The 22,877-nt window shown below is 36.5% G+C and overlaps 2 protein-coding genes across 12 annotated transcripts in view; one reads left to right on the forward strand and one right to left on the reverse strand.

The window, feature by feature from the left end:
- Positions 1 to 103: 103 nt before the first annotated feature.
- Positions 104 to 12,959, reverse strand: Nsl1 (non-specific lethal 1). Of its 10 annotated transcripts, none has more exons than XM_072903928.1 (12): positions 12,823 to 12,959; positions 7,971 to 8,283; positions 5,798 to 7,552; positions 4,157 to 4,659; positions 3,735 to 3,926; positions 3,380 to 3,614; positions 2,040 to 2,147; positions 1,833 to 1,908; positions 1,558 to 1,717; positions 1,154 to 1,377; positions 901 to 1,035; positions 104 to 415 (listed from the first exon to the last, which is right to left on the reverse strand). In XM_072903928.1, exons 3-12 carry the CDS (start codon positions 7,318 to 7,320, stop codon positions 269 to 271), a joined length of 3,303 nt encoding a protein of 1,100 aa, XP_072760029.1. In that variant the 5' UTR covers positions 7,321 to 7,552; positions 7,971 to 8,283; positions 12,823 to 12,959; the 3' UTR covers positions 104 to 268. The 10 variants fall into 10 exon arrangements, 9 of the variants coding, with proteins under 9 accessions (XP_072760029.1, XP_072760036.1, XP_072759969.1 ...); XM_072903935.1 differs by lacking the exon at positions 12,823 to 12,959 and adding an exon at positions 11,663 to 12,248 and having other exon boundaries at positions 2,040 to 2,096; XM_072903868.1 differs by lacking the exon at positions 12,823 to 12,959 and adding an exon at positions 11,663 to 12,248.
- The window catches only part of Croc (forkhead box protein crocodile), a 34,663-nt gene continuing 24,136 nt past the window's right edge, over positions 12,351 to 22,877 (forward strand). Inside the window, exons 1-4 of one of the 2 annotated variants that reach the window (XR_012047828.1) lie at positions 12,356 to 12,722; positions 12,856 to 12,980; positions 20,647 to 20,680; positions 20,754 to 20,998. The gene's annotated coding sequence lies outside the window, so the exon portion shown is untranslated. Of the gene's footprint in view, positions 12,723 to 12,855; positions 12,981 to 20,646; positions 20,681 to 20,753; positions 20,999 to 22,877 lie in introns of both variants that reach the window. The other variant, XR_012047826.1, reaches the window with a different exon arrangement.

Consider the following 22,877-nt stretch of genomic DNA (forward strand, 5'->3'; position numbering starts at 1 on the left):
CTATGACGCTCGTACAGTTCTAATGCTTTGGCCAAAATAGCAATACTTAAAAAAAGAGCAATAATATAATTAATTAAGGTTCTTTCCATTAATTTAAGCAGAATGAAGTTATAAAATTTATATTTATAATACACTTTACAGATTCGTAATACCATTAACTTAAGGTGCAATGTTACATGACCGACAGGTATATATAACAATTGACAGGTAGCTTCTGCATATAGTAACGACGACGTAGACATACTGTACTTATTAAGAGTTTTATATCCTATCTCTTAGCCGTCGGACGTATTCTCTCCTTTTCAGTATCCCTATCGTCACCTACTGTCCACTCGGGATCATTGGGATCCTCACCGTCTATGTCGCAACAAGCAGATTCGGTCGAATCCGATTCGGGAGAATCCACTTCCCCATCCTAGAATTGTAGAAACGTCACTGGTTATACAAGCGACGGTCACTAGAATCACCTACATTCACAATTGATCGCTTTGCAAAAAATTCTATTTAAAGTTGCAAGCTCTCATATGGCAGCTGCGCGAAACAATGATACTAGAGAATCGTGTAAGATTCTATAAATATGTGAAAAATGTATAACGTTTACGTTGATTTATATAAAACACGATTTTTTGTCGTGTAAAAATTTGTTAATTCTGTGTGTGGTGTGTTTGTGTATGAGAAATACATGAAAAATAAAATTAGAGAATTACGTTACAAAAGTATAGGAAGCGTCAAGTGGCACTGCTTACCGGAAATAGCCTCGAGAGGAGCCATGAAAGTTGGCTCAAAGTGTATATTAATAGTCAGTACTATAGCATCCATATACATTTTATATAATTCAAATTTCTCAGACTTAGATACTTAATGTGGAGGTATATGTCAGTACAAAAGCAATGTACGTACATCATCACCCTTGTCTTCATCACGGGAACATAGAGACGTCGAGGAAGCTTGCCAGTGTCCATCCGGCATCACTTCCAACATTTTGTCGTAAACTTCTTCGGATAACGGGAATACTCTTGGCTCATACGGTAAAATCTGTATTAAAAAAAGTTGAGCTATAAAATACTACGTTTATATTAATTTTTATTTAAATGCGATATATATAACATAATAATAAATATATTTATTGTACAATATATTGTTTATATGTTACCTCATTTTCATCTTCGGTAAATGCGGCCACTACATCGTCCTTTCCCAGTCTTAAAGCGGGCATAGTACGACGTCGAAGAGAATTTTGTAAAGCAGACGGTCGGTGCGAATCTAAACCCGATGGCTGTTCTGTGTCCTGCACCTGAGATGGAGTGGCAGGTGGAGACGTAAACGGAGATACCGCGTCTCCACCAAAGTCACTACTCGCGTGCGGTGACATAGGATCTAAAACAACACTTGCTTTCATACGAGAAAATATAATTTCATTGGAATGATGTTAAAAACTACTATTCCAATATATATTTTTTTTAATACAGAATAATATTAAAATAGTAGCAAGTTTTTAGTTATTTATAATTGTCGTTTAATAATAAAAATTCACGATTAAATCACGGAGCGACATACCTGGCGTGTTCGCACCACTGTCTGCTCTGCTGTCAATACGACGATTGTGGCGAATGCGCGTTTGATGCGGCATACTAAGGTATGTCATGAAACGCTTATATTCCTCGCGTTCGCTACGCTCGTGTCTGAGAGCGATCGTTTCATCCGACAAGTCTTCAAACTGATGAAATCATATACAATCATTAAATTAATACAATTATGAAAGAGAAAATATCATGTTATTTTATTTTATTGAATTGCGTTTTTTATTGTTTATTAACTTATTATTCACTTACATCACTGTCCTGACCAGGCCTATGCATTACACCATTTTTCACATCCATTTTCGAAGGCTCCTCGCATAGTCTCCACCTTTATAATAGTACAACAAATATATATTAATATAACACAATAATATATATAATTACGATATATTAACATAAGTTTATAATAATTTATATAAAAATCAAAGTAACAGCTCGGTAAAATTATAAATATCTTACTTTGGTGTTAAAATCTCCTTGTATTGCAATTTTTCAGGCCTCGTTGAAGCAGCAACACTGTAGGGGATGACTATATTGTCAATATCGTATGAGTTTTGTCGCAAACGCCTGAAATATCAGTTGTTATAAAATATAATATTTGACCTATTTTTCGAAACAAGTGATATATATATATATATATATATATAGTATATATATATATATATATATACTATATATATAAACATTTTTTTCTAAAACACCGTAACTTGCAGGTATTTGACTGTTTCATTTTATTCAAAACAGTCAAATCAATAATATTGGCCTATATATATATATATATATATATATATATATATATATATATATATATATATATACACATGTATATACACATATGTACAAGGTGTTTCACTTTATTCAAAACAGTCAAATACCTGGAAGTTACGGTGTTTTAGAAAAAAATGTTTCAGACAAAAATTATTTGGCTCGAAAGGAGATATATAATACAATATTATTGATTTGACCTTAGATAGTAGTCATTTGAAGATCATGTCAAAAGTTTCCGTTAATTTCTTAAATGGAAGTCTTTTTTATTGCACATTCTTGTAACTTATTTAGAGAACTTTTTAACACGCTATAATGAAAAATTTTATCTTTTTATGTAAGTACTTTTCGAGTTATAACACCTGAAAGTTTTAGTAACGCTGGCATTAGCATTACTCGAATTGTAGCGCGTGGAAGTTACACGATCAAATTTACATTCTATTATATTTGTGCACATATACACTTACACGAGAACACAACAAAAATGTAAATTTAACCGTGCAACCTACACATAGCTTGTGTAATGCTAATGTCAGCAATACTGTAATTTTCAAGTCTTACAATTCGAAAAGTACTTTATAAAAAAATACTTCATTAGTGAAAAAGCTCTCAAAGTAAGCTACAAGAATATGCAAAAAATGGAAGTTTCTATTTAAGAAATTAAAGATGGCCTTTACGTGATATCTTCAAACTATTCAAGGTCAAATCAATAGCACTGTTATGTCCTCCTTCAAGCCAAACACTTTTTGCCTGAAACATTTTTTTCTAAAACCTTGATTTCTGATATATATACCCACTAGTTATTAACTTTATAGATAGAAAATTAATTAATAAAATATAGATTATTAAAATAAAGTATAATTAATTAATTAGATAAAAAATTAATTAATTAACTTATTTACTCTATTTTATATTTTCAAGTGTTTGCTTTTCAAAGTATAGAAAACTTTAACATATGAACAATTAATATAGCAATGTTGCTAACGAAAGAGAAAATCTAAATTGATGTAAAAATATTATATAATATTGCTTACCCATGCTGATTAGAACTTTTTTCTTTAACAGTATTTTTCTCCGAAGAGGCAGTAACATGTTGCAATGGAGAAGGCACTGGGGATGAGTGTTTACTGGAACTTGAAAGCGCGCTAATGTCGTCATCATCCTCAGTTGGCAATTTTGATATTTTTTTCTTATTTAATCCAGACACGCTCCTCTCCGAATGGCCGAGCCTGTTTCTTTTACCATTTTTCAACATTTTTCTCTTGATCCCTACATAAGAAGAAAATACGTTATTTCATACCGCGAAGAAATAACAACTTGATAAAACGTCTCATTCTTTTACTAGACAAGAATGAAAAACTGGACAAAATAACATTTGGTGATATGTACTTGCTGTAAGAATAGTCGAGGATGATTTCTTTAATCGCGCGGTGTATTTTGTTCTGTTAGGAAGTTTCTTATTTCTTCTTTCATTGCTATCTTTATCTTTCACACGGGTAACTCGCAAATTACCTCTCAACATTTTCTGCTGCCATTCCACTGATTTCATAATAGCTTCTAAATGGGTTCCATGTACAATTTCTACAATAAACAGATATGTGATATATATATATATATATATATATATATGTATATATAGCTGCAAAATTTTTCGTCACTACTTGACAAAAATAATGTTTTTAAAAATTGAATTATAGGAAAAGCAGACCAGAGTTATGTATACAAGATATAACAAACTTTACTAGATCACTATAATTTGGTCAGAGCAATTTTTATATTGTAATAATGAATAAATATATGTGTAAACGTACCATCAGGGAATGACAACACTGGATGAAAATTAGGATCAACAAGTGCTACACGTTCCTGTATAGAAAGTTGTTCAATTGGTTCTTGGGGCTGCATTGGATCTAGCCTTCCTGTACATAAAGCACACGCAGGCAACACATGATCACAATTGCATCTCACTGTTGACGCTTTAGCTGCACGTTTTGAAACTTCGTGTAGCCTATCCACTTGCAAAAGCTTTCGCTTTCTATAAAAACTCCATACAAATGGACGCGTTCTACTAGCTGGTAATTCACCCTCGGGCGAATTGTATCGTCCAGTAGAACCTGGTAGAGCGCCACTGTATCCGTTAACAGTTTCCGCATTTTCGAGAACAACCAGGCCCTTTGCGGCCCTGATCTGCCGTTGCAGATCGTTATGCTGTCTAATTCTGTACTCTAAATCTGATATTTGTGCTTGCAGCCAGGTCCACCGTGATGCTACACCTGCACGATCCTGTGCATATCTCCATGCTGCTCTTTTGGATCTGTGCAAATAATGTAACAATACGATTGGCCTACTCGTTCGCAAAAGATTATACGTTGTGTAACAAATCAGTGTAGTCTATTATTGAAATAACAATTATATACTATTAGGAGATCTTGAGAAGCATAAATCCAATAGAATCTAAATTAAAATTAAATTTCAACTTTATTGTATACTGCTCCCTTTTCTTTCATCTTACAGAATCATTAAATTTAAACATAATGTACAATATCATTGCAATTACATATAGAAATACAAGATGCAACGTTAAATTAAATCTGAATCTACTAAATCTACTAAATCTACTAAACATCAAACAAACCTTAAACACATTTTCAATATAAATATTTTTGTTTTGTAAATAAACGGTAAAAAATCCAGAACCGAGCCATGAAACATATTCGGTCTGTTTTCTCCAATAATAATAATATATATTACTTATTTGTTCAAGCACTCCAAAGATTTCTCTTTCATTACAGCTAAATGAAGATAAGGGCACAGTTTACTACTTTTTTATATATCAAGGCACAAATAAGTTGTAAACAATCAAAAATTCAAAGATTTTGGCGAATTATATATATATATATATATATATATATATATATAAAAGACCTAAAATTACATATAAAAATTTTCTCAATTTTCTGCTGTAAGTTAACGTTAAAAATTAAGTTGGTCAAATTTTATGAAGCCAAATTTTAGAAAAATAATTAAAATCACAAATTTGTGTTGTAAAATTTTAAATACTTAAATTATTGATTTAATTATTTATAATACAAAGAATAATGTAATTTTGATAATAATAAAATTAAATTGGTGTATGTTATTAGAATATCTTATAATTACTCATAATACTTGAATATTTTTAAAAATTTATGTAATCCTTTTCAAAATATTATTTCAAAGATATTTTTAATACTTTTATCACATTTAAATTAAATAAAACATCACTATATGTTATATATATCTCTTTTTCTTTTTGTTAATAAATTCTATTTCATTCAAAAATATACTTTTTCAACAAATAAAAAATAAAAATAATCAATGAATTGCATATATCTAATAAAGACAGAATATGTGCAATACATTTGTATACTTATATATAATACTAATATTAAATTTGTTTACAGGTAACTTACATGAGTAGACTCTGTTGATGTGGATTGTTAAATGTCTGCATTTCGTCACAACTTTCTCCACCACTACTGGATGCTGTACAATCCGAATCCAAGTTAGATTCAATAATGTGTAACTGTGTGGACAAAGCTCCGGACACACTTTCCACTTCTTCACCGTTTAGTTTAACCTGAGGGGTACCGAATACCGGCTGACGATTGCCATTATTGCCGGACGTACTACTGCTCGCATTATCACGCGACCCTCCACCGAAATATCGACAACACACTCTCTGACGATTCACACTGTTACTCTGAGCAACGCACATTTTCTCAATTTTTTGTAAGAACGAATGTAAACTACTGCTAATCTCAGGAAAATTTCTCACATTAGATTTCGAACCAATATTGACCAATTCTTGCAGAAGATATTTCTTTACTCCGTGATGGGCCAACTCGAGAACCCCGGTATTTTCTTCCGCCACGTGTCTGCCCACTATTCTTCCTTGAAGTTTTCTCAGTCTTCTCAATAAAAACGCGCATCGTCTCTCACTCTCGAATTGCTTCTGCGCGACAATATCTTGTTGTAATTTCAAATTGTTAGACTTCTGTTGGTCCACCGTGTCCACAGATATATTCATATTCTCATTGCAGAGACTCATTACGTCTACGCCATTAAGCAATTCCCGCTCGAAGGACGAGAATCCCTCCTCGGGCATGGCAAACATCTCTACGCCATCGACAGAGCTTTGCACCGGCTCGCCGCCACCGGCGGAAATGCTCTCGGCATTTTCTGCGCCCTCTATCGAATTAATGACCTGCAAGATATCATCAACATTGTGCCCGATATCAGCAACATTCCCTATGTTGCATTGCTCGGCGGTGATATCGGTACCAAAGGCCATGATCTGATCGACGTCCAGATTCTTATTGTCTCCCGTTTCAGTCTCAGTAGCCGCTAGGGGCAAGTCCACGCTCGATTTCAAGAAACCCATGTTGTTCGTTTGATCACCCATAGATGGGTCGCTCATTATAATGTCGATCACCTTCCCTACGGCGTGACCGGCGTCCGGCAACGTGACCGGCCGCTCAAAGTCCTCCTGTTCCGCCTGCTGTTGCAGACACGTTGCCGCACCGTTTCTCGATCCGATCAAGTCGGACGCGTTTGCGAACGCGGATAGCGAGTCGAGGTCGTTAGCGTACTTGGAATTAATGACATCGCGTATGAGGTCCTTCGAGATACCGCGCAAGCACTGCTCGTCGATCTTCGACGGTTGCACGTTCGCCGGCACCACAAACTTGGTCAAGATCTCACGGTTCTGGCACACCTGCGTGGCCTGCTCGGCGGACAGAAAACCGCTGGCGGCTGCTGGTAGGGTAGGGAGCAAGTTTTCAGGCTTTTGAGGACCGCCTTCCGTCAGAGCAGGGGCCATCACTGCCACTGACGTTGCCAGTGCCGCGGCCTCCACATCCAGAGGCTCCCACGACGTGCCACAACGTGCGCGCCCGCCACTCCTGCGCTCCCCGTGCACCGCGCTCACTCCCATTCATCCATTACTACGCGGCTCTGTCCTGCCTCCCTTACCGTCCACCACCCTAGATTGACTATTTGATTTGTCTCTTTCTTTGTCCTCGTTGCGTTTCCCTTTTATTTTTAATATACAGTCTGATTTACTGGCCTGCCATCCCTATGGCCACGATAATTACGTCGTTTCCACAGTTTCTCTCATGTTATCGATCATTTACTGCCATTGTTTATCACAAGATGATACTGCTCTCCTGAAAAAAAAAAAATCAAAATATTACATCATGCTTTTGTATATCTATTACTTTATATTTATTTCAAAAAATAAAGCAGTGTGTAACTATCAAGTTGGTGCAATCAAGAAAAAAATTCCAGGTGAGAAATAAAAAGATTTTATCTAAATTGAAATAAATATAAATTATTTTCGGAAATAAATCACATATATTTTCTACAACAGAAAAACTCTAAAATACTTAATAGTTTTATCAAGCCCTTTAATCATCGCATGCTAAAACGGGGTTATCTATATGTTACGCAAAATTACATAACATTTTTAAAGCTATGCAGATAAGTATAAGTAGCCGAGGAGCACTGTTGAAAGTGTAAGTTCGCTAAGTAGACTTCGTTCTAAAGAATCAAAATTGCGTAGTCATAAACATGAATATAACTCACTTCGTTTCCACGTTTGAAGAAGCGTAGCATACTTGACGTCTTGTTTAAATGTATTCCAACGTGTTCTCGTGGAATATATACGAAAACATTCCGGTATCAAACCGACGGTGATCCGCTTGCAATCGTTGCAAAGGCGTCGTTCAGTTTTCAGGATGATTATTTTCCAGAGTTGAACTTTGTAATAACAATAATAATTCACAACAGCAATCTCTCAATCCGCTCGTTACAATGATGACGTAAACAACAGTGATGCTATTAAAATATTTCCGTCGAGATCAGAGTTATCGGGTGCTCCACTTTTCTCCTGTGTGTCCTGAAAAAGAAAAGAATAGGTAATGCCAAATGTTACAATGCTCTGGCTCGCATTTACAAAAGAATGCGCGCTTCTATAGCAAAAGCTGTAAATTACGATCATTAGCTTCATTTCAGGAAAGTATTTTACAGCCGAGTACTCGCGTCTGACGTGAGTACTATTCGGATCAGTGCAGATCCGATGTACATATCTCGATGCAAAGAGTATTGCAACTTTTGTTTTTTACACGAATACACGCTCTTGTTTATCCCCTTCTTTCTACAGATTTTTTTAAATAATTTTTCTTTTGTTGCTTTCTTAACGCTCGCGAAACTTTTTGAAAAGGTAATTTTTTAAAAATTACCTCCTAACTCGAAAAATTTCTCCCAAGTTATATATTGCAACACATCGTAAAAACTGAATAATACGTTAAATGCAAATTAAGTTTTAAATATTTTCTTCCAAGCTCTCTGTCTCTCTCTGCAATAATCGAGTCATATTTTACAATTCAATTTTACAATTATATTACAATTTACGTATATTTTAGTATATCATAATTATATTATAATTTAATTTTCAGTTTAATTTTATCTGTTTATTATGAATCTTATATGTATTATTAATTAAGAAATTCTCAAGTTTCATATATACATTTACATTTATAATATGCTTGATATTCATTGCATATTATTCAAAACATATTTTTAAATAACAAATTTTATATAAGTGTATTGTGGCAAATTAATTTAAAGTGACTAATCTTTGTTAACACGTTGCAAAATTGTGCGCTTCTTTCGTTTCTTACAGCTTTCCATTTAAAATAATTTTAATTGTAGTGCTATATAATACGATTCAAACTTACAAAGTATATTTCAGCATATTACGTTACTATAGTTACAATGTTTACGACTATTTCAGCATAAATAATATTGCGCAATAAACGTAATCGGATCGTGGTAATCAAGCAAATAAGCAAAATTTAAGCGACTCGGCTGAGAAATAAAATAAAATCGACAGGAAAGATGTGTCGAGAATAATTAGCGATAATACGGGCTTCGATATATACCCGATATGTACAAATGACTCATAATTATTCGTGATGACACAACAACGAAATTTCAATCAATACGATAAAAAAGTGTAAAAGATCGCTATTTTTTTTACATTAAGAAACATATATTCCGGACCACAAAAATCAGCTGATCTAGGATTGTATCAGATTTCTCTCTTGCCTTTTCAAATGGCCTTCTTATCAAGCTCAGTTATCGATAACGTGAAGCTGACTAAATATGAGCAAGCTAAATATTATTAAAGAGTTAAATAACAATTATTTTATTATTGTTAAAAAAAAATGAAACATTGTTTCAATATTGATTTTTCCAAAATTCAACGAGATTAAATATATCCCGAACAAAGTTTCTCGCTTTAGAGAAAAAAAAACTACAAATCATTTTACAATAAATGGTGGCGAGAAAAATCGTAATACAAACTGTGGCGTATGCAATCGCGCCGGAAGCAGACCGATATTTCTCAGCGGCGGGGCCAATCATGCGTATTGTTGACCGAGACAGAGAGCGACAGCGAGACAAAGAGAGAAGACATTTTTAACGGAAAAAACCACAATCGAGATACGAGTACCGAGTCCGATGATGCCCCCCCCCCAAAAAAAAAAAAAAAAAAAAAGAAAGAAAAAAAAGTCCAGAGGGAGAGGAATTTCGCCGAAAAAATACCGACGAAAGGAGGTTGAAACCGGACGGGAGGAGGCGCCAAAGAAACGAGAGAGAGAAATCAATTGAATATAGGAGAAAAAGGGAGAGAGAGAAAAGGGCGTAGAGAGTAGGACTCCCGAGGGTGCGAATTCTCCTCCGTTTATAGGGACACACACGCTTCCGGTCGGCGCGTACGTGTGTGTATAATTACATGCGACACAAACACAATATACCTACATACATACATACATACATACATACAGATGCGCTTGTGTGTAATACACACAAGGCAAATTAAAGCAGCGGCACACGGTCTGACGCATCACCACGTGATACGCTCGCTACGACGACGACGACTACGACGACGATAACGACGGCGGCAGCGGTGGCAGCGGATACGTGGACGATTAATAAAAACAGACGGCGACGAAGCCGCGAGAAAGAACGAGAAGAGCCGCGCGGTTCCTCCTCCTCGACGTCGATCGCGCGCGCGGCGTCTGTTGCATAACGCGCCGCACGGATTTCGAACACAGAGCCAAGAGGAGTTGCACGTACACGCGATCGCAATATGTACAGAAAGCCGGCTCTCGTTAATCTACTCTAAATACCATTATCATAATATCTGTAATGAGATAATAGCTATCGCGTAAAGACGAAAGATCAAGAACCTACGTGATCGATGGCCAGGGCAGCTAAATAGAGACCGGTTTCGATTTTTTTTCGAGCGAGATTAGAAGCAAGCACGAAACATCGAACGATAAGAGGACGATAAATACGACAACGAGAATCTCTGTCTTCGTGGAAAGCACACGAAAGACTCCTCGCCCTCGCGTACGAACGAGCGTGTCCCCGCGGAAAGGACGCACTCTGCTCGTGCGCTCTCTCTCTCTCTCTCTCTCTCTCTCTCTCTCTCTCTCTCTCTCTCTCTCTCTCTCTCTCTCTCTCTCTCTCTCTACCAGAAATCGACCACTATTCTCGCGCACCGACTCGAGTCCGTCGTCGCACTCCCGCACTTGGTTCTACGGCGGCGAGTATCGAGCGCGATACCGCCGCCTCGAGGAACACCCCGCAAAGCCGCATACACGCACGTAGAAACGCGGACACGACACGCAGGCAACCACACGACACGACACGATACAATACGAGGGCCGCGACGACGATATCCTCCTCCTCCTCCTCCTCCACCTCCTTCTTTGCCTGCGCCTCCTTCACCTCCTCCTCGTCGCCGTCGCCGTCGTCGTCGTCGTCGATGCAACGCGAAGACGCCCGCCGTACGGAAACACGCCCGCCGATCGTATGTAACACCAGAAACGGGAGGAAAACGCGAACGGTTTCCTTCGCGATGCTACCACCGCGACTTTCGGTCGTTCTGTTTCTCGCGACGTACAATGGCGGAGCAAAAAACAGCCTCGAAGAGAGGTAGTCGCTTCCCTCGGATCCACGGGTTACAACGCACGCTCTCCTTCCTTTCTTGCTCGCTCGCTCGCTCGCTCGCGCCGTCTCTGTCTGTCTGTCTGTCTCTCACTCTCTCTTTCTTTCTTTTTCTCCCTCTCACTCGGTCTCACTAGCACGCTCGCGCTTGCTCTCGCTCTCTCTCTCTCTCTCTCGCTCGGTCGCTCGCTCCCTCCCTATTTCTATCTCTCTCTCTCGTTCTCGTTCTCGTTCTCGTTCTCTCTCTCTCTCTCTCTCACCTCTTCGTGGCCGGGCTCGACATGCTCTCGTGGGATAGTGCCGCAGGCTCTCGCGAGAAACGCTGCCTGGGCCTGCCCTTTGGAGGCCCCACGTACACGACACTATCCGTGCAATTCGCCGGTCCGAAACGTCCACACCGAGCCGAGCCGCGACACGTCCCGTCACACCCAACGTACGATAATCCCGTCGTCCGCGCTCGGCTGCTCTCGTCCACCACCGATCTCCGTTTGCGAAGCGACGCGCGCGCGTTCTCTCTCCCTCCGTCTCTCTCTATCTATCCCTTTCTTTCTTCTTCTCTCTCTCTCTCTCTCTCTTCTCACGTAACTGTCGTCACGGTACGTCGTACGTGTAGTCGCTCGTCCACGGAACACCACCACACTTCTTTCTTCTGCGCGAGGAGAGCACGCTCGAACGCTCCTGCGCGAAAACGCCTCTCTCCCGACGACGAGGTCACGCACATTCACGCACGATGCGAAGTTGGCTGTCGCAGCCGTCGCGGAAAGTCACACGAGCAACGACGCGAGCTATTTATCAATAATATATATAGGAAATTCGACCAACTTCGCTATTACCACTGCTACCGTTGCTGATGCCGTCGCGCGCGATCGACCAATACTGCGGCGGTCGCGGCCGGATGTGGCCTTCGTGGCCACGCTGTCCAATCGGATTCGTTTGCCGCGCTGTAACGTCGGAGCTAAAGTCCAATTCGCAAGCCCGCCGCGCCGCCGCGGCGGCGCGGACGCGCGCCGCTTGCCCGCGCATGCGCGGCGACGCGCGATTGGCTCGTGCTACGCGCCATCCGCGTACCCGCCATATTCGAAGTGAAACTTTGCTCGCGTCGCGGTCCTCGACACCGCGCTCCCTCCTATTCTCGCGTATCCCGTATTTTCAAAATTCAGATCGCTTACTCCTCTGCTTTCGACGTTATTGCGAATTTTGTCTTTACAGTTTTTCCAAAGTGCTCGCCAAATATGGTAACGTGCCACGTAACACCAACTGCGCAACGTAGGCGTCGGACTTTTTCCTTTCGCGGACAGGTGATGCATGGATGGATCGCAGGTATTTTGTAAGATGTAATATTATAATATTCCGTCTGTTTATAAAGAGAAAGTTTGCTTTGCATCGATATTGTTAATCGATTAATATCAATATTACTTACTGTAATGCACGGATTTTCTTTTATATCTTGCAGAATGACGCAACGTGGAGCACAATCGATGCAATTACATCCATATTGCAATTTTTATGAAAATTGAACGATTCGATGGTACACGTATCAGCACATATATTACACCTGATGTCTGACCCCTGCATCAGGTATGCAAAATTTTCTGATTAATTGACAAATATCGCAATTTGTGAAATATCATCACCCGATGTCGTACAAAGCGCAAAGCGCACTAAACTCTCGATCGATATACTAACGAGACGCTATTGAAAATATACTACTGTCGGTACATACATTTTCGTCATTACCGACTAAACTCGGTGGACTCGAAAGAATGCAGATCTTTATCAATCGAGTTTCATTGATATATTTTGTTATTAGTTATGTAACCATAGATGGCAGAGCAAGTTAAATTTAAGCAAAAAGACATTATATCTCGGCTAGCACAAATCTCTCTCTCTCTCTCTCTCTCTCTCTCTCTCTCTCTCTCTCTCTCTCTCTCTCTCTCTCTCTTCTATAAATATTTTAGAAATATCTTTTGGTGAATATTTAAATATTCTAATAAAATAAAAAAAATAATCTATGAATCTCAAATCATAGAATATCACAAATGAGATCGACCAAATATTCCGAATAAGTCCAGAGAATGTGCAAAAAATATTTAAAAAAAAATTCATTCAAATGGAATATTCTAATTTGATTATAATAATTATATATACAATGTATGTATATACATATTTTTAGACTCTTTTTTATATTTTAAATAGATAATAATTAAACGATAATAACGATTTTTTCATTTATTCGGCACATTTATCTATGCTATTTTTTCAAAAATCAGTTTAATATATTTAACAATAATATAATAATATAATATAATATGTATTTAACATAAATCTCCTGTATGGGGATTATATCATAGATATATCGAACTGATAGAAAAGTAGTTTTTACAATCTTATTATTAATAGTATTTTGCAGGCTTTATATATTTTCAGAATAAAACTTGAATACGAATTAGATGTAACAGATATATACTGCAAATAAACTATGATTTATAAAAAAAATTCATAGGACGTTATAGGAATATTTTCGTATAACATAAACGTTCCAGTCACAAATTAAATATATAAAATATTACAAGAATATTTTATTAAAATATTATTGGAATATTATTCTGAAAACTTAACAAATAGTATTCCAATAACATTTAGAACATTCTTAGAACCATATAAGAATATTCTTTCTGAATATTATCAAAATGTATGGAAATCATCTTGTTTGAATATTCTCCGAATATTCTGTGCTGTGTGGGATGCATAGTCGAAAGAGATGCGAAATGTGTGAGATTATGTAAACGTATAAAAAATATCATTTTTTTTATTTTTACTATGTCAGAAAAAAGCCAAACATACATCAAATGTATACTATACTCTACTGTGTAAAAATGCCGAAATTCTATTCTATACTAATATCAAGTTCGTGTAATATTAACGTAGAAATTTTCTCTCTTTTCATTTTTTTTTAATTTCTCTTTCTTATATATCTGACACACAATTTACTAATGATCTCAAGTAACAATTCAATTTTGATTATATCAATTATAAATTATGAATTTTTTATACAAATTTTACATTACATTATAAACTTCGCTATTTTAGCAATTTAATTATTATAATAGAAGTTTTTATACCGGAGATATATTATTTCGAATGAAGATTAAAAAGGGTGACATTATAATCTCAGTTCTCATATACAATATATAAAATCGAGATTCCTAATTATATTAGAGAAAAGAAGAACTACACGAGACTCTTAAAATACATTTTATTTATTTTAACAATGATCGTAAGGATAATTCTTATATAAATAAAACACTTTTTTTCGTAAGTAATAATCAATGCGTTGGAAGATAAATTAAAATTACTTTGTGAGGACGCGCAAACACAAGTGCGGACTCTGTTTTTACGAACGTATCGATTAATCGATGCCATCGCGCGAATGATACGGACGTTTGTGAATTTTCGGAATACCAGTCTGAAAAACGCGCAGGAATAAGCAAGGATGGTGCAAAGAGAGAAAGAGAAAGAGAGAGAGGGAGAGAGAGAAAGAGAGAGAGAGAGATGTAGACGCGGTTAAATTGAGAGGGAGGTGCGGGATGGAGGGCGGGAGCGCGAGAGGGAGATATGGAAGCTAGCGTGAATATTTTTACCCAAGCCTGTTAACTACACTCTGTTATTTTATCTCACGTACGCGGCTTTCCTACTACCACCGTCGCGCGAGCGCTGGAATATAAGTTTTAAGGCGTGTTTTGATAGCGTCAGGGCGTGTCAGCCGGGGCTTCCTACCTAATGGATCGCTTCTTCGCTCGTTCGTTCATACTTTTTGAAGAGTGCATAGCTCATGATACCGCGAAACTTTCCTCCCCCTCCCCCTCTTCGTCCCGATGTACCTTGCATCCGCGAAATTTCGCGCTCTCCTTCTACAATCAAGATTTGTACGTCAACTCCAGAATACTGTCTTTTATATTTGAGCAATTTTCCAAAGGAAGCGTTTTGTGACGATCTTTTCAGAGGATTTTATAACAATATATATGTAATTAGTTTTTCCTATTCGATTAATTAATTGACGCAATAAACTATAATTATGCAAGATCAAATTAAGATACGCAACATTATTGTAAAACGAGAAAGAATTTAAATCACTCAAAAAAAAAAAAAAAAAAAAAAAAATGATCTTGCAACTTTAACAAAAATTTTCTAGGTGTAAGAAATTAATTGAAACAGATAAATTATTAGCAAATACTGTGATATACTGCATATATTTTGCACTTAATCAATTTAAATAACAGAGACAGAATTTATATCTGTACTATTAGTGTAATTTAGGCAGAAAATTTGTCTATGATACCTATCTTTAAGGCCTATTGTCAAGAACAATTACATTTGTGATTTCTAGAGATATTGCTAGAATATTGCTGCTACAAATTCTATACGTGACAAACAATATTCTAACAGATACAAAAAGTAGCGATAAATTTTAATTGAGACATCTAGAAATCTATCTACATTAGCAAAATATTTTTTTGAGTGACGCTTATAAATTTATAAAAAAATAACACACAGATATAATAATTATAAATGTATATGTGTGTATATATTTACTTTTTATAAATTTATAAGCATTTAAACATTTTTTGCTTCGTTTTACAATGTTGATTGTTGCTTATCTTACTTTGATCTTGCATAATTATAGTTTATTGCATCAATTAATTAATCGAACAGGAAGAACACTAATAGGTAGTGTATGTTATGTCAAATTCACGGAATATCTCATATCATAACTTGTCAAATCAAAGAAATGAAGTGATGTAAAATCGAATATTCTTTTTTATACATCCTAAGAAATTTGAAGAAAATAATAACAATTCCGATATACTTTTGACTTAAATTATCTAGCTTACCGTTAAAAGAAAAATATTTACGGAAAAGGTAATTGACTTTCTCGAAAAATTTATGATATTGACGTTCCATTTTTTTGCATCGTTATATAAACGAAATATTTCCCCTCACACATACGGGATACGCATTCGATTCGATATATTGAAAAAGTCGGATATATCGCGGCAAAACGTTTTTCCCCTGAGGAGATATCGGAATTGAAAATTAATTACACTCCCCGCGATATTACGTTTGCCGCTGCCACCGACTCCAATAATGCATATAAACTCATATTGCGCCCGTATATATACGATATAATGCGTATAACAATAATAATGAATAATATCTATATATACGAGACGAGATATCCGCCCACGTTCCGCCTGCGGAGCGGAAAAACCGCTTTGCGGCCGATTATCGCGATAATTTCTCGTAGCGAAAGGATGAATGGAAATGGTTGGGCGCGGATGAATGAACCGGCGCGGCGTATCACGAAACGCGCGCGCGGCGTGCACGAACCGCGCGCGGCACCGTTGTTTTGGTTATTTTGGCAAACCTAACATAACACGGCTTGTTGTTTAACAAAATAATTGATTTTGTCGCCTCGTCTCCGTGCTGCTTTGCCGCTGCTTTTCCCTATCCCCCTCCTCTTCCCCCTCCCGGCCCTCGTTGTCGTCTCGTCGCGCTTCCTCTCTTTCTTCCTTGTGTATATGTATATCTTGCCAGTTTTCGTAGCACTTATATTTCTATATATTCTCTCTCTCTTTCACTCTCCTAACTTTCCCTCAGCACCGACACTGTCCTTGTTCTTCCCGAATCTAAGACACGCGCGCCAGATAGTGGCCGCTACTTGGCCGCCGTATGAAAACAAATTGTTCGATTCCGTTTGTTTGCCGTCGCGCGATGAAGATCTCCTGTGGATTAGTCCCTGCGAACGTGCGGTACGTCTTGGCGCCGGCGTCAGTATCGAATATCGTCAATGGAAAGGGACGTCGTGTCATCCCTTCCGATTGTTTAATTATTCTATTTTTAAATCTCGCGTTTGACACTTTCGTTAGTTTCGAATGTTAATGAAAGTTTAAAAGAGAAAGAATATAAAAGCTTAAAGAAATTATATGTATAAGAGGTAATTTATAATCACATCTGGAAATTTGAGGAAAAATGTGAAAGGATTTTGGATACTGCTGAGAAAAATGTAAGAGGACCGTCGTATAGTGACTATTTAAGTGAGAACTGTCGTCGGCGCGGCATCGACGCTCGGTTTTTGTCGCGAATGTTTGCTTTAGTAAAAGCGAACGAAAGAGTCGCGACGTTAATACTAATTCGAGATTCAACCCCCTGTCGAAGACTCTGGGGATACCGGTGTCGACGACTGATGATGTCCTCGCCGCGAGCTTACTTTTCACGCTTGTCCCCAGCGGACGCAAGAGTGAGAGGAAAAAAAGAAGGAAGAATACCTACTCGCTTTCTGGAGCAGGAAAAATATTATTTCAGATATTTGTATAGTCAATAGACGGGTTTAGAGAAAGGCTATGTACATATACTTTGCCGTTATTTTAACGTAATTATGAATTGTGTGACAATTGCGGCTACTAACGGTGGCTAATATGACTATAAAAGTTATATTAACCACCCTATTCAAATCCTCTCCCTCTCTATCTTTCTCTCTCTCTCTCTCTCTCTCTCTCTCTCTCTCTCTCTCTCTCTCTTTGGACATTTCTAAATTTGTTTTTATTATATTTTATGATTTTATTTTATTAATATATTTTATTAAATATTAATATATTGTAGTTTTCTTTATAAGAATATATTAATTACACAAACATGTATATATATATATATATATATAGTATTTTTGTACGAAATATTTGTCACAAACCTATTTGTATTATTTATATAAGTGATGTAGAATCACAGGTACGATTAGAAACTATACAAGAAAGCCTGGAGAGCTAGATTTCAGCAATAATGCTTCCGTTATATAATTCCTTTATATGCTTAATAATAAATTTTATATAAAAAAATATACTCATATAAGTGACTTACATCATTATATAAAAAAATTAATATACTTTATTAAATATTAATATATTAATTTATTTAATATATTGTATTTTTATTTATAAGAATATATATATATATATATATACATATGTAGTATTTTTATACGAAATGTTTTTCGCAAACCTATTTGTATTATTATACATATACATAAGTGATGTAGAATCACAGGTACGATTAGACGTACTAGAAACTATATACAAGAAAGCCTGGAGAGCTAGATTTCAGCAATAATGCTTTCCGTTAACATACACACTCGTCGATGAGGTTGGCTAATCGAACTCTCGAAACCCATCACCGCGCCGCGCGGCCACGTCCACGTCCACGTCCACGTCCACGTCCACGTCCACGTATTCGCCGCGTACACGAGGCGGGAGAGACCGTAAGAACGGTCCTTGTTATTACAGATGCCACTCGTTCGGGGATCCCGGGGTGTATTTCAGGCACAAAGAAACCTCCTTCCAATCCGGAAGAGCGACGCCTAATTTTCGTGATCGCGTGTACGCGCATTTCTGAAAACACACGCGCCTGCATCGCGAAAGTATCGATTTCGTTCACGATCGTCCAAATTGATCCTAAATCCATATTTCGGCTTTGATATCTGGACTATTCTACATATAGTTTCCAACATAAACACCAGCTTTACAAATGATATTTGCTCAAGGTGCTTTGAGATTTGAATGAGACTGATGTTATGTTTTATCAAGTTAATTTGTTATAGCAAGTGTTAATTATCGCTATATTTAAAAACGGATGATGAAAACCTAACAGTAATTAAATTCCTAATTTCAATATTAATTAAAGAATATTTAATGATATATACATATACATATAGATCGAAGAAAAAATGTCACCGAATCCATGCGTGACGGAGCTGAGGGAACTAATTGAGGGACGTTACGTTTTGCAACAACTGCGGGTACCTACGAGGCTTTTTACGGGGCTAGAGGGACATAAAAACACGGCGCGGAAAATAGGAAAATAAATTTCCTCCCGTGGCTGCCAGAGTACATTCCCTTTGCTTAATTCGATTCCGCGGGGCGAGCGCGAATGTGCCGTCTGTGCGCGCAGTGTCTGTCATACATGCGCATGGAAAGTGCGCGAGTACTTAGCACCGACGCGACGCGACGCGACGCGACGCCGCCGCCGTAGCCGCGGCGGCTGCTCCGCGCTCCGCTGCTGCGGCCCCACGGCACGGTCGATATGTGGTCACAATGAAGGGTGTGGCATTTGAGGACCAGAAGCTCCTCGCTCTACCGTCCGCTTTATCCTACGATTGGCTGTTGCCAGGTGTCGAGAATGGCGGATCTTGCGGCGGCCTGTCAAACCCCTTTTCGCGCCCCGTATATCCGGTCTATCCGTCCCGTCAAACTGGCAGCTTCCTTTCCGGACGCGTCTCTCTTATTTCCGGAAGATTCGCGGGAGGAACGAAACGCACACGGGTCGTTTCCCTCACCATTTAAGTACCCCGCGTATAGTTTAATATGTCGTTCTTCATCATACGTATCAACTCTTATTAACGTCTTTTTTTATCAAATTCCAAGCAATATATTTCAGAAGATATAAACTTTTCTTGAATAATTAAATCGATAATTTCAAGACTTAATTAAATTGCAAATATTGTTGCAGTATTAAAAGTTTACTTAAATCTGACTAACAATAAATAAGAAAAAGTAAGTTATGTCAAATAAAGGATTCAATCTTATTTTGTAACCTTGTTACGTAAATCTACATTTTTAATTAGCAACATTTTAATAACAATAGGAAAGCAAATCATTTTTAGACATATATATGATGATGTCGAATATCAAATTTGATATGCACAATATAATGTTAATTTTTAAATAATTTAAAGACTTAATTAAATATCAAATGTTGTTGCAGTATTAATAATTTACTTAAAACTGACTAAATAAGAGAAAGTAAATTATGTCGAATAGAGATAAAGGATTAAATCTTATTTTATAGTTAAGTGAATTTACATTTTTAATTAGCAACATTTCAATAACAATAAGAAAGCAAAACATCATTTTTAGACATAATATGACGATTTGGAATATGGAATTCGATATGTATAATGTGTTAAACTATTCATTTGCTGTCATATCTGTCTCATTAATTACTTTCCTGCGCATAAATCGATTTAATTATGTTATTGTTGTAATTACGTATTTATTATGAAAAATTTTTACAAAATTATCAAAATTATTACATTATGCTCTCTAATCTTTCTGCTTCAATATTATCTAATATATATAAATAAGAAAATATAATTAATAATATAAAAGCTATATAAAATTATATCTCTCTTCAGATTCAAGGTTTGAAAGGTACATTCAAGTTCGCAGGTGAGTAAGATATTATAGATTAAGATTCTTTTAATTTTTTTAAGCTTTCTTCCATACTTTCTCGACGAAATAGGTGATGTAGGTACTTCCGCGGTGCTACCACTATTTTAATGGATACACGTGTCGCGAGTATTTTGGATCCGCGTACATCACGCGGGCCGACGTTCGAGGAAGATTGATGAGATGCGCTTACCGCTAACTAACGCGCTCATGTATGTGGTTACCGTCTGGCTAACTTTCTCCGGTGGACCACGTTTTCTGCCATCGTCGACAAATAGTTAGAATTCCAAAATGACGAATGTAAATTCCACGACGAACGTTAGTTACATTTAACTATGTAATTCTAATTGAGTCTTTCTCCAAAGAAGGCTCTTTTGATTTCACATGTATCATAAAACTATTAATCAAAAAAGTCTTTGCTTTATAGTTCTATATGTGAATTCAAAAATCTTTAAATCATACGTTTTGATCTTTATAGATCATTAAATTCTTAATTATAGTATGTAAGAATAATTGAAAATAATTGAAGAATAGAATTTTAATACTGTCTAAAAATTCACATATTCAGATATTTGTAAATTTACTTTCTTATAGATCATTAAATTAGGAATTTAATGATCTATAAAAAAGCAAATTTAGACAGTTTTCTATTCAATTATTATAATGAAAATAAAATTACAGATACTGAAATGTCAGACAATGCAATCTGTATCGAGCTTACTTCTTTCTTAACTTCTTCTTCACTCAAAAAAATATTTTGCTAATGTAGATAGATTTCTAGGTGTCACAATTAAAATTTACTGCTATTTTTTGTATCTGCTAGAATATTGTTTGTCACATACAGAATTTATAGTAGCAATATTCTAACAATACTACCTCTAGAAAATTTAGATTCCCTTGCCAAATATTAATCACAAATATAATTGTCCTTAACAAGATAGACATCACAGAAAAATTTTCCATCTCTGTCATTTAAATTAATTAAGTACAAAACGTATTACAGTATTTGCTAATCATTTATCTACCTCGGTTAATTTTTACACCGAGAACATTTTTGCTGTAATTGCAAGACTATTTTTCTGAGTGTTTATTTTATATTATATAATTCCTTAATCTATTAATATCTTTAGACAAAATATGTAACACTGTCATTTTTATTACAAAGATTGAAACCTACTTATATTATATTTTGCAGCACTTATATTGCTCAATTTTTGGCGATCAAAAGCTACACACAAAAAAATATTTTATTAATATAAATAGATTGCTAGATGTCTCGATTAAAATTTATCGCTATTTTTTGTATCTGTTAGAATATTGTTTCTTACGTATAGAATTTATAGCAGCAATACCTCTAAAAAATTTAGATCCTATTGCTAAATATTAATCACAAATATAATATATAATTAATCACAATATGTTCTTGTGGGCACAATAGGCCTTAAAGATTAATTTTTTACACCTAGAAAATTTTTGTTGAAGTTGCAAGATCATTTTTTTGAGTGTAGTCTTCTCATATATTCGCATCTCATTCGTGGAATTGTCGTCTCGTAGGAGAATACGATGCAATATTTTCCATTCGCTTTCAACAGACGCATTAATCAATTCACCTTGATTTTTGACAAGAAAGTTATATGACGCGTAAATCAAATTGTCCAAAGTTGAATTGGCCGGAGATAGTAGTTAATGAAGCACCATCCCCTGAGATTAGGCCTGCGTCAAGCCACAAAACCAGTCTCTTCTCCGGGGTTCCGCGCGCGATGAAGAAACGCGGAGGTTATTCCTGGTTGAACAAACACTGGAATGGGTCGCGTGCGCTTCCCACATATTTATAGATTTTATCTCTCTTTGACTGCTTTGCCATGCCGGTCCAGGCGTTTGCATACATGCTCGCGCGCGTTATGAAGAGAAAAGAGAGAGAGAGTAAAAACGAAAAAAAAAGAAAGAAAGAAAAAGCGAGACACAGAGTTAGATATACCGCGATGACCCCGTAATGGGACAGTTACGAGCGGTTGCGGAACAAGCGTCGACGCGTCATTTCATTTCACGTCACCTTTTGCGAATATTATATGGTGTCGTTCGAGGATTCGCTCATCCGTTCGATTACGTTGATTCTACTCTGTGTATACTTTTCTAAGAAATTCGAGAGTTCCTCGCAAGCATAAATTTAAGTGAAAATGAAGAGATTTTAACGAGT

The sequence above is a fragment of the Anoplolepis gracilipes genome, chromosome 1 (assembly GCF_047496725.1).
Source record: "Anoplolepis gracilipes chromosome 1, ASM4749672v1, whole genome shotgun sequence".
NCBI lineage: Eukaryota > Metazoa > Arthropoda > Insecta > Hymenoptera > Formicidae > Anoplolepis > Anoplolepis gracilipes.